The 12,638-nt window shown below is 51.3% G+C and overlaps 1 protein-coding gene across 2 annotated transcripts in view; it reads right to left on the minus strand.

The window, feature by feature from the left end:
* ADAMTS9 (ADAM metallopeptidase with thrombospondin type 1 motif 9) overlaps positions 1–12,638 on the minus strand; it is a 181,552-nt gene that overhangs the window by 30,714 nt on the left and 138,200 nt on the right. For both annotated transcript variants that reach the window (XM_062201207.1, XM_062201206.1), the window contains 6 exons: positions 6,931–7,101; positions 2,611–2,805; positions 1,434–1,566; positions 1,050–1,144; positions 840–934; positions 623–756 (listed from right to left, as the gene is read on the minus strand). In XM_062201207.1, the coding sequence (XP_062057191.1) occupies positions 623–756; positions 840–934; positions 1,050–1,144; positions 1,434–1,566; positions 2,611–2,805; positions 6,931–7,101 (823 nt within the window). The remainder of the gene's footprint in view (positions 1–622; positions 757–839; positions 935–1,049; positions 1,145–1,433; positions 1,567–2,610; positions 2,806–6,930; positions 7,102–12,638) is intronic.

Consider the following 12,638-nt stretch of genomic DNA (forward strand, 5'->3'; position numbering starts at 1 on the left):
ATGTTCAGCTATCTTAGCTGTCTGGAACCACTCCTAAGATTAATGTCGCTAACAAAATTGCAGAGTATAAAAGCGGTGTGTGCAGAGGCTGGTTTCAGAAACGTGGTCCAGTGCTCCATCTTTCTTCCGTAAACAGACAACCAGAAAAATGAGCTTTACACCTGCGTGTGTGCACCTGCCCTGGGCTGGTGGGGGCCGGGTGGGCGTGACTGCTGCCACCAGAATCTCTCAGCTCTGCGGTTGCTTCTGCTTCAAAGCTCTCTGCTCTCACCTCTGCGTTCCCCACGCTGACGGCCCCCTCCCTGACCCTCCCATGTGCACCTGGAGGTGGCGTGTTCTGGGATGCTGCCCCACACCGTGACGGGGCCACTGTCAGCTGCTTCTATCAACTCCGTTCATTCCCCCTCACTCACTCATCACAGGCTCGAGGGAGCACCCATGGCGGGCACGTTCCAGGCAGTGGCAGGGGAAGAGAAGGACAAAACCCTGGCCTAACACAGCTTGCACTGTGATGCTCGTGGCTGGACCGCAGGCTCTTGGCTCCTTCCGCTCAGCACCCTCAGCCCCTCCCTCCTCGCCAGTGTGCAGGGCACGCTGCCTGCAGGGCGCCCCCGGGACTTACTCATTATGTGCATGGTGGCCAGGTCGATGCGGATTTTCTGGAAGCTGGAAAACCCTGCTGCTGTGTAATCCTTCCGACACTGGCAGTCGTCGCGACGGCTCCCGTTGTAGGGGCATTCAGTGGGGTTGTGCAACCTAATTCACAGAGCGGATGTTCTGGTGAGGACGACAAAGGCTCTGCAGGGGCCGCCCGGCGTCTATTCTCTCGGCTCTCTTACCTGTGCCCGTAAACCTCCGAGAAATTCTCCGCATCACCCCGGACCAGGGTCACGTACTCCTTGGGGCGGTCAGACTGCATCCCTGCACAGAAGATCTGAAAGACAAGGCAGAAAGCATGCATGGAGAGGGGTTCAGAAATGCGCCGACGCCGACAGTGCCCACACGCGCCGGGAACATTCACCACACGGCAACTGGGACCTGGCGTTCACCTTGAGTGGCTTCCCTCTCACGATCAGAAAATATTCACCGTCTTCACTGGTTCCTTGGCGCGTTTTCACCTCCTTACAGCTCTGGGGAAGCTCACCTGGAAGGGAGAAGTCACACACACAGAGATGATGCCCCCAGATGTCTAACAGCTGCTTACAGAGGAGGGGTCCCTTCTTTCCTCCCTCCGCTCCCCTTCCTTCTCTCTCTTCTTCTTCCCCTACCCTTCCTTCCCCTACCCTTCTTCTCTCTCTCTTTCCCTTTCTTTAATGCCATATTTCTGAAAAGGGCAGGCAAACAAATGAACCCCAAACCCCAACGCTTCATGCTACAAATGGCTTCACACTTTAAAAAATTAAAAAAAAAAAGGGTTCAACAGTTCAACTTACAGTTATAGATATTATGGCAAATTTTCCGTTCTTCTGGCTTCAGATCCATAGGGCATAAGTGGCTGGGTTGGTCCTCGTGGGTCAAACACTGCACAGATCTCTGCATCACTCCCACGCCACAAGACACGGAACACTGGAGAGCAAAGGGGGGTCAGTGGGAGGCGGGGGCTTCTGCAGGTGCAGGGCTCAGAGATCTGACATCACACACAGGGAACCCATGTCACTCAAAGAGCGGGCTTGAAATGGACCTAAGCACGTACACACACACACACACACACGGGTATAGAAATGTCCATGAGCAGTGTCATAAAAGCATCCATGGAAGTGTGTGTGATGAAAGAACTAGGCATGGATTTTTAGCATTTTTTGTGCCAAGTTAAACTTATCTTTTAATTCCATTCTCTATGTTTGGAAGTACTGTCGGAGGTATGCCTAAAACATTTATACATATGTCTAAAATTAAATGTAATTATATATAAGCACACACACACACACACACATACACGATCTTTTTCACGGAAGCCTCATCATAACCCTAGGAGAAAATGATCCTACTTTTAGCAGATGGGAGATTGGGGCTCACATACTACACAATTCATTCACGGTCACGGTGGGATCAGGATGCAAACTCCAACAACTCTCAGCTTGGATTCGGCTTTTGCCTGATCCAACTGTTCAAGACCAAGAGCCCCATATCAGAGCCAGGAAGGGGACAGTTTTCCCTGGGCAGTTCTGACACAATACTCTGCCATGGTGCACCTGTGATACAGACAAATATTCCTCACACAGAGAGGGCACAACATGGAGACTGTGCAGAAGCAACAAGCATTCTCTCCCATAACATTTAAAAAATGCCAGGTTCTAGGCACTTTCTAAAAAATAAATGTAGAAACTATGTGACGTAACATCTGGCATTTATCACTGTGGGCTTAACTCATTTCATCTTCACAAACACCCATTTTACAGATGAGTAAATTAACTTGGGAGGTCTTCCACCTTGGAAAGTGGCAGAGCCGGGATCCTGCTAAGCATTAAGCCCCTTGGCGCAGACAAGAGCCCCTTCTGCTGGTGGTGGGGGGCGGGTGCATTTCCGGTTGCCAACTCCTGGTTCTCCCCAGGGACTCCCCAGGGAAGCAGAGCACCTCAGGCAAGCAGGGGAGGCCCCACGTCTACTCACGCTGCCCCAGTTGCTGACTCTCCAGGACGCTGAGACGGGGCACTCGGTCAGGTAGCAGGGCTGGACGCTGGGCGGCTGCGTGCCCGGGCAGTTGACAGCCGTTTGGTAGCTGTACTCATAATTCCCTTTGCCGGTATAAATCTCACTGCACGAGACCAGCCTTTGTTTGTAGCCCTTACCACAGGTCACAGAGCACTGAGAAGAGAGGGGAGGAGAGGAGTGGAGAGGGGAGGAGGGGAGAGGCTGTGGCCGGGAGCCTGGGGGCCGCCCACAATAGGCTGCTGACCTCCCCGCCCAGGGCTGACCCCAGGCCCTCACTTCCTCTGCTTTGTGCATTGATGGCTGGTGGCAGGCTCCAAGCGCACACCCAGGAGACAGGGGATCCTGGGCGAAGCCTACACTGCTCCTCTGGACTCCCACTGCAGGTGGGGGCGCCTGACGCCCCTTCTCTGGGGTGGAGGAGGAGGAGAAGGAGGGGCAGACCCGCCAGCCTTCACTCACTCAATCTGCATATGCAGCCCAACTGCCCCAGCTGGCAGGTGACACTTTACCGGCCAGGGGCCTCTGGGACAGGTCTCCTTCTGTCCTGGAGGGTGTCCGAGGCCCCATGTGCACTCCACTTAATTTCCTTCTCCCTGCCTACATAGGGGACTTCAGAAAGTTAACAGAAACACGTAACTGAAAGAAAAGTTTATTTCTGTGCAAAATACTCCTACAAGTATCTTATGAGGGATCCTTGAAAAGTTCATAGAAAATGGACATGGGGAAAAAAATTGCATGGATTTTGAAATGTTTTGCACGGAAACTACCTTGGGTTTTAACTGCATTTCCCATCAATGTTCTATTTTGAAGAACACTGTGTATTTTTTTTTTTTTTCATTTCAAAGGCAGAGAGAAAGAGTGCTTCTACCCATTGGTACATGTCCCTAAATGCCTAAAGCACACGGGACTGGGCCAGGCTAAAGCTAGGAACCAGGAACTCAACCCATGCCTCCTCATAGGTGGTAGAGATCCAAGCACTTGAGCCTTCACCTGCTGCCTTCCAGGGCGCACATTAGCAGGAAATTCAAGTTGGAAGCATGGCCTGAACTCAAACTCAGGATTTGCAATGCAGGATGAGGGCATCGAAAGTGACATTGTAACTCCCGCACAAACTGGCCCACCCTTGTGGATCGTGACTGGCATTTATTTTTTGGTTTTCCTGTCTCTCTACCTAATCCTGTGGTCATAGAACCCTTATATCATAACTCTACAGCATTTCAAAACACTCACCCAAAGCAGCCACAAAGAAGGAGTACATATCTTACTGGCCTCCCTCGTCTCTTCTTTGATGGGACATTTAATCGATGACTTAAGGAATGTTATAGCATATTCAATCTTCCTGGCTGAGTTTTAGATGATTATAAATATCACAACCACTACAAATGTATGTAATCTTATCAGTAATTTCCCATTGTTTACTTTTAGGAAACACAACTGAGTGATAATTAATTTCCTCTTAAAGCTATCTAGAGGCAGTGGCACCAAATAGCGGGCCCCCTTTGAGAAGGAGCCACGGGAACTGGGGTGGGGGACAGTCCAGTGTTCTCCAGACCTCGGGTTGTCTGCCGAGAGCCAGACAAGCCCCCGCAAGTTGTCTGCCCTGTGCACTGTGGCCTGCTCTTTCCCGCATGCTCAGCCATAGCTTTCACCAATCCTGAAGGGCAGTTAAGAGCCGCAGCCTCCACCCTTCCCTCCTGTCTGTGCTTGTTGCTTTAAGCTGCACGGTTCCGCCTCCCATAACCTTCCAGGGAGCAAGTTCTCCTTGAAGAGATCCCAAGACCGGAGAGCACAAGGGCCGCCTGAGGCAGGCAGCGTGTCCCGGGCCTTTTCTTCTCGCTGACGTCAGACCTTGGAAGGGTGCTGCCTGAATTTCTTCCTTCTTTGGCTGCTGCTGTTCAGATGCCCGGGGCCCAGCTGACGTCCGGTTAGGGAGGCCAAGGCCTGCCTGCACGCATATTCCAGCATGGACAGATGCCAATAAGCGCTGCCTGTCCCAGAGGTGGGTGTCGGAGGGTCCACTCGGGGCATGTATGCACCTGCTACTGTATCTATGACTTCAGCTGTGATTTTGAGAAGTCCTGGCCTGAGAGCCTTGACCTCCTGCAAACCTGCAGCAAAGGCAGCCCACTGGCCCTGTAGGTGGAGCAGGCAGTGGAAGACAGGAGCTTGCTCATGAAGCTGAGCCCCACCTATGCTTAGAGACCTCCACATCTCTGAAACTCTGGCAGGAGAAGCTGCTATGAACCAGCTGATTCTAGCATCATGGAAAGGTCCACTGGACTCGTGTTCTCAAGGGTGCAATGCCTCCCTGGGGAGGGCAGCTCTGACTGCAACCTGTACGCACCCTGCTGTTGGGCGCTGGGTTCCTTGAGAGTGCCTATGACTGTCCTAATAAAAAAGTCGCAGCAAAGCAAAATAGCACAGTAAGAATGTGGGTTCCTTGCATTGGTGACAGCCTTCAGATGTGGCGGGGCACAGCTCGGAGAAAACACAGATGTTCCAGGCAATGGACGTTGCCAGGAGAAGGCGCATTGTGCTTTTCTAAAGGTAATTCTGCTTCCTCTTAGCATCTCTCCCCTTGCAGGAACGCTGCCCGGTGTATCTGGTTAGGCCCCGTTTCTACTGCTTTCCCAGGCCATAGCAGAGAGCTGGATCGGAAGTGGAGCAGCCGGGACGCCAAGTGGCACCCATATGGGATGTCTACACACTGCAAGCAGTGGTTTTACCCATTATACCACAGCTCCGGCCCCACCCTTCCACTCTTTTAAGGGCATAGAGAACTAGTCAGAGCTGGGGCAGAGCAGGTTTCTCCATGTGGGCTGGATGTTTCTTTGTTCTGGAGGTTGTCCTGTGCATTGCAGGATATTTGGCTTACCCTTGGCCTTGATGCAAGACATACTAGTCACATTGCCTTTCCCCGGTTGTAGTGAGCAAAAATATCTCCAGAGGGGCCGACGCTGTGGTATAGCAACTAAAGCCGCCGCCTGCAGTGCCAGCATCCCATGTGGGTGCCGCTTAGTGTCCTGGCTGCTCCACTTCTGATCCAGCTCCCTGATAGTGTGCCTGGGAAAGCAACAGAAGATGGCCCAAATCCTTGGGCCCCTGCACCCATGTGGGAAACCTGTAAAAAGCTCCTGGTTCCTGGCTTCAGATCGGCTCAGCTCCTGCTTTTGCGGCCAATTGGGGAGTGAACCAGCAGATGGAAGGTTGATCTCTCTCTGCCTTTGCTTCTACCTCTGTAATACTCCCTTTCAAATAAATAAATACATCTTAAAAAAGAAACTCCAGACATAGCCAAATGTCCCCTGGGAGGCCAAAACCACTGGAGTAGAGTGAAGGATGGAGAGACAATGTGAGAAAGGGCTTTAGGACCAGGTTTCGTGCAGGAATCACTCAGCACCTAACATCTGGATCATCTCAGTGCACGCAGTCATCCCACAAAAAGGTGACATCACTGCCCTGGGAAACTTGAAGAAACCCCAATGGTAGCCAGAACGTTACCTAAAAACCTTCCGCACCTCTGCTAGGAGCTCAGGTGCCTCTCTGTCAAATCCCCACATTTTCTTGGGCAAGGGACTAGTCGTCTCCATGGGATGGAGCTCTCAGTATTTGGAAAAATTATCAGGTCAGGAAATAATATGGTGATGCTATTATTCCTGCTGCTTTATTAACCACAAAAAGGGCAGGCAGGCTTTAGGAGCAGAAGGATATACGAAAAAAGAGGCACTAGATTCTTGGGAAGCCACAGGAAATAATATTGCTCATCTAGAATAAAGGTTGTTGCATGGCCAATCCACAGCTGGATCACAAACGTGTCTGCTTTACCTTGTAGAATGTTCTAAACTGAGCCCATGTCTTCAAGTCCACGTTTTTACCAGCTTTTGAAAAATCACGTTCAATAACACTGGACCTACATGTCTGCATGGCCACAGCTACAGAGGTAGACAACACAGCAGGTGCTAGTTTGCCATAGTTCCCACTTCTCTCTATTGTATTCCCAGTGCTAAGATATTTTCTTGACCTTCTTCAGGCACCTAGAGGTATCCTATGATCTTGAAGTCCTGGTCCTAATTCCTTCCTTATCATTCCCATGGGACATTAAGGTGCATCCCAGAATGGATGAAGGACGCTCCCCCAGTGTGCACCCCTGGGAGGCTAAGAGATGTATTTGAGAACAGACAGTAGGTGGGTCCGAGTGGCCCCCATTCCCGCCCCGTCACTCTGCTGCTCTCTGGCAGTGGCTGTTCCGAAGGTGGGTAGAGACGCCCGGTACCGTACCTCGGACCATTCTCCTGTGATCCAGACATACTCGCACGGGGGAAGACTGCAGCTCTCATGGTCGGTGGGCCGCCTGGCCGGCTCGCAGTGGGCGCTGTGAACCTCGCCTTTGTCCTCGGCCACACACACCACCTGCCGGTACCTGGAGCCTTCGCCGCAAGTCTTGGAGCACTGTCAAAGACAAACAAAACAGGTGTGCGGGTGCAAGACTCAAGGATGCTTTCCCCTACCTTATCTAGCGATACAGTCTTCTAGACTGTGAGGTCCCTGCAGGACAGGAAATACCAGAGAATTCCTTCTTATTTTACCCCAGCTACCCAACAGCACAACTCCTGGCACGGGGGTAAAAAACAGATGTGTGAACAAGTGCATCTATCTCAGGTTTGGAAAAGACCTCAGAGTCCGTTCACTCCACACCACTCAACCACCAACCACTGCACAAGGCAGGGCCAAACAGTTAGCGAGCTGGTGTCTAAATACCTCTGGAGCCAGGGCTGCCCTTACCCACTCCGATGGCTCGTCTCGTCTCACAACACAGACTGAACAAGGCTCTGGGAAGATTCTAGCTTCTCGCCCTAGTTTTCTATCAAACCAAGGGATGCAACCAGGATAAGCTTTATGTCTCCCAAGAACCCCAGCTCCTTCCCAGGCCCCCTCCAGCCTCTTCTTCCCAAGATGCACTGCTCTCATCCCCGATCATGCAGCAAATATTCCTCAAGTTCCTGGGCCATGCCAGGCTCCGTGGCGTGGAAGCAAACCTCATTATCTAGAATGCCAGCTCCTCATTTGTCGGCCGCACAGCTAGGACTTCAGATCACAAGGAGGTGAGCGCAGAGAAACAAGAGTGTTTCAAATCAGTGCCGGAGCTCCTGAACCCACTTCCCCCGCCCAGCTCAGGGGCTTGGGGGTTTCTGGTTTCCTTAGAGTCTGCTGGGAACTACTGTGAAGTGGTCACATTTTGAAACAGCATCCTGTGAGTTTGAGGGCTGGCCTTAAGTGAAAAGCAAGCTCTCCGGTGGTGCAGTGGTACGAGCAGACGACGTAATGCCACCGAGCGAAAGCGACTCCTTAGACAATCAGGACCCTTGGGTGATGCAGGGAGGATGACAGTGAGGGAGCAGCTACACCTGGGCTAACCCTGCCAGCATGCTCTCTTCTTTCGGCTAACCCAAGAGCTTCCAATCCCTAACAGTTGAGAGCAGGTGCGAAGGATTCCTGAGTACTTTGCTTCCTCCCTCTGTTTTGAAGGAGGGCTAACTGCTCTTAAAAAAAAAAAAAAAAGACCTAAAGAAAAAAAAAAGGCAGCTGGGAAAACTTACCTGGAACGTAACTTTTAGGAAAATTGAAATTTAAACAAAGTAAATAAGTGACTTGTGGTTGCTCCGGAGTTAGCAGCAGCTCTGAGACTCACTTGGCACGTGTTTTGGCCTGGAGTCTGAAATCCTAAGTAGGCCATGGGGGCTGGGAAATAGGGAAACCAATCCAGCCCACGCTTTTGGGTTTTCTCAGCTTTTGGTAGGCTCACTTCCCCCAGCTGCTTGGGATTTACGACTCTTTCCCGGGTCCTGGAATACGAGCTGGAAGGTTCTCAAGAACGGTTGGAAAGTTCAAGAAGCCTGCTTTTAATTTCCAAAAGATTCTCCCAAATTCAATTCTAGCATTTGGCGGGGGGGAGGGGGGAGAAACTTCCACCAAATTCACACGTCACATCCCCAGCCTCCTTGAATTTGAACTCACACTGTAATCCAGACACAAAATAATAAGAGTCGGACTCGACTGGGAGTCTTTGCCCATGGTCCCACCGGCTCCATGTGCCTTTCCATGTGCTGCAATTAACAAGCGGTGGGGGTGGGGGTGGATGGGGGTGGGTGGGGAATCACATGCCAAATTTGAGGGTAGGAACACCTAAAATAAACTCTTACCATGCTATTTTATCCAGTCAACTAGGGTGGCCACAGGGAGCTGGTCTAAAAGGGATCATTTAATACAATGGATAGAAATTGTCTGTCCTTAAAGATTGTAATCAACTTGTTTTTCACTTTCAAATATATCTTTGGTGCAGTTCTCTAACCCCAGGGGAATAAAAAATCACTTGACATTTGTAACAGGCTCTCCCTCTAAGGTTGCTGATTCTCCCCACCGATGGAAGAATTCATTTCTACTGCTAGGTTGTCATTGTTGGCTCCTGTATAGCCCGGCCAGTGACAGCACAGTGTGTGACACTAAGTTCTTGTTGTTGTTGTTGTGACTGTTTGTTCAATTTGAGAGGCACAAACAGAGAAACAGAAAGACAGGACAAAGAGAGCTCCCAGCTGCTGGTTGACTCCCCAGAGGCCCCCAACAGCCAGGACTAGGCTAGGCCAAGGCCTTTCCATGTGCTGCAATTAACAAGCGGTGGGCGTGGGGGTGGATGGGGGTGGGTGGGGAATCACGTGCCAAATTTGAGGGTAGGAACACCTAAAATAAACTCTTACCTTGCTATTTTATCCAGTCAACTAGGGTGGCCACAGGGAGCTGGTCTAAAAGGGATCATTTAATACAATGGATTTAATACAATGGAACTCAATCCAGTCTCCCACGTGAGTGACAGCAGCCCAATTACTTGAGCCATCACTGCTGCCTCAGGAGCTGGAACCTGGCACCCCAACCAGGTGCTGTGATGTGAGCTGCAGGCATCTTAAGCGGGTTAAAGTCCCAGCCTGCAGCATCGGCATCCCATATGGGCGCTGGTTCGAGTCTCAGCTGCTCCATTTCCGATACAGCTCCTTGCTAATGTGCCTGGGAAAGCAGCAGAGGATGGCCCAAATCATTGGACCCCTGCACTCAAGGGGCCTGGGAGAAGTGTCTGGCTCTTGGCTTTGGATTGCCTCAGCTCTGGCTGTTGTGGCCATCTGGGGAGTGAACCAGTAGATGGAAGACCCCCTACCCCTCTCCATCTCTCTGTGTAAGTCTTTCAAATAAATAAATCCTAAAAAAAAAAAAAAAAAAAGTGGAGCTGGTTCTGTGGCTTAGCAGGTAAAGCCGCCGCCTGCAGTGCTGGCATCCCATATGGGTGCCAGTTCAAATCCTGGCTGCTCCACTTCCAATCCAGCTCTCTGCTATGGCCTGGGAAAGCAGTGGAAGATGGCCCAAGTCCTTGCACCCATGTGGGAGACCTGGAAGAGGCTCCTGGCTCCTGGCTTTGAATCAGCACAGCTCCGGCCGTTGTGACTAATTGGGGAGTGAACCATCGGATGGAAGACCTCTCTCTCTTTCTCTCTTTTTGCCTCTCCTTCCCTCTCTGTGTAACTCTGACTTTCAAATAAATAAATGAATCTTTAAAAAAGATAAACGAGGCCAAAGGCTCATTCTGACATTACATTTTCAAAATATGCAATGAGAAACAGCAGTGATGTAAGTTCATCTACCATTGTCTTACATTTGAAAAAAACAAGAGCTGTCCTCCTATTGTCAAAGCTCATTTCAAAGACAGGGATGCAGAGTGTACACTTGCACTCCCGCACAACACATTTCTTTGCCAGGCAAGGAGGAGGCAGAAGCAATACTGTGGACACGTTGTGCAACTCTGAAGTCCTTCATCCACTCAGTCTGTGTATACAACGCCAAGTTCTGCGCTGGGGCCTGGTGTGCAGCCCTGAGAGCTCCCAGGGCTCCAGGGTGCCTGACACCTGCTGCTGACTATCACCTGGGCCGCCATGGACAGCTGTGTAGGCGGAGGTGGATTCACTCACAGAATGTGTAATGAGCAGGAAGCCACCAGGGAGAGGAGAGGAAGGACACGGGCATTCCCACAGCAGAGAAAGGGCAGCCCGCGTGGCAGCAAATGAGAAGGGAGGGGGGCTACCCCAGGAAGTGCAGGGACATTCTTAGGAGGGGCTCAGCATACCCAGAATAGAGATGAGAAATGTCATGGGTCTGAAAGATGTGTCTTTTCTCTTTTTAAAGATTAATTAATTTATTTGAAAGGCTGAATAACAGACATAAAGGAAGAGGTAGAGACAGAAAGAGGATGGCTGGCGCCATGGCTTAACAGGCTAATCCTCCGCCTAGCGGCGCCGACACACCAGGTTCTAGTCCCGGTCGGGGTGCCGGATTCTATCCTGGTTGCCCCTCTTCCAGGCCAGCTCTCTGCTATGGCCCGGGAAGGCAGTGGAGGATGGCCCAAGTCCTTGGGCCCTGCACCCACATGGGAGACCAGGAGGAAGCACCTGGCTCCAAGCTTCGGATCAGCGAGATGCGCCGGCCGCAGTGGCCATTGGAGGGTGAACCAACGGCAAAAAGGAAGACCTTTCTCTCTGTCTCTCTCTCTCACTATCCACTCTGCCTGTCAAAAAAAAAAAAAAAAGAGGAACAGCTCTTCCATCAGCTGGTTAGCTCCCCAAATGGCTGAGAGGACTGGGCCAGGCTCACGTGAGGACCTAGAACTCCATCTGGGACTCCCACTTGGGTGCAGGGGCCCTAGGATGTGGGCCATCCTCTGCTGCTTTCCCCAGTGCATCAGCAGGGGGCCAGATCTGAAGCAGAGCAGCAGAGACTCCAGCCAGTTGTTCTGATATGGGACGCCAGCATAGCAGGTGGCAGCTTTACCTGCTGTGTCACCATGAGGGCCACTAGAGGGGGTTTCCAACACATGACTTGGGGCTGGAACACTGAGTAAAGCCACTACCTGTGACGTTGGCATCCCTCATGAGCACCAGTTCAAGTCCTGGCTGCTCCACTTCTGATCCAGCTCCCTGCTAATGCGCCTGGGATGGAGGATAGCTCAAGTGCTTGGACCCCTGCAACCACATGGGTGACCTGCAAGAAGCTCCTGGTTCTTGGCTTTGGCCTGGCCCAACCCCAGCCATTGTGGCCATTTAGGGAATGAACCAGTCGATGCACAAGATCACTCTCTGCCTCTCCCTCTCTGTAACTCTGCCTTTCAAGTAAATAAATCGCTCGCTCTCTTTTTAAAAACGTGACTTGAGGTCTGAGATTTTTAGACTATCCCTAATGTCTAGTGCCTAGCACTTCAGAGGCGAACAACACACACTTATTGAATAAATTCACGAGGAAGAGAGTAACAGTTACGTTCCAGTCCTCCACACACAATACAACCTGATTGTTCCCCATTATAACCTTCATGAAAATCTTTTCAACTGATTCTCCAAAGAGCCACTACTCACGTCCAAGTTTGCTGTGCTAAGGAGATGAACTTGGGAATCATTCGACAGCTGACCTCAATCACAGCCCTGAGAACCCAAGTACATATTAGAGGGGCCCAAGTCGCTGTCCTTGGCCAAACAGCCAAGGGGTGGGCGCCTCTGCAAAGACCACACGGAGCTGAGCACAGCATGTCCGTGGCACTGGGACAGGAAAATGCGACAGCTGCTCTTGAAAGGAAAAACAGAGTTTGCTGGACTTTTCCCAAAGAGAACGCCGGCACTGGTCTCCTCCCCTTACTCCCCCCGCCTTTTCTCCTTCCATTCATTCCATGGGTGACTCCCATGCTGTGGGGACCTTCTTAAACGCTGCAGAAAATTCTAGTGAATAAGCTTCCCAACCTCAAATAGCTGATAGCACAGATGAGGAAAACAAGCCATGATGGGAGTGGAGTCATTTCAGGGGCTGTGAGTGCAAGAGCACCTGACTGAGGCATTAGGCATTAGTGGGAAGCTGTGATCAGCAAAGACTTCTGGGTGGAAGCGACGTCTTGCAGGAGGTCTGAA

This window comes from Lepus europaeus, chromosome 9 (genome assembly GCF_033115175.1).
Source record: "Lepus europaeus isolate LE1 chromosome 9, mLepTim1.pri, whole genome shotgun sequence".
Taxonomy (NCBI): Eukaryota; Metazoa; Chordata; class Mammalia; order Lagomorpha; family Leporidae; genus Lepus; species Lepus europaeus.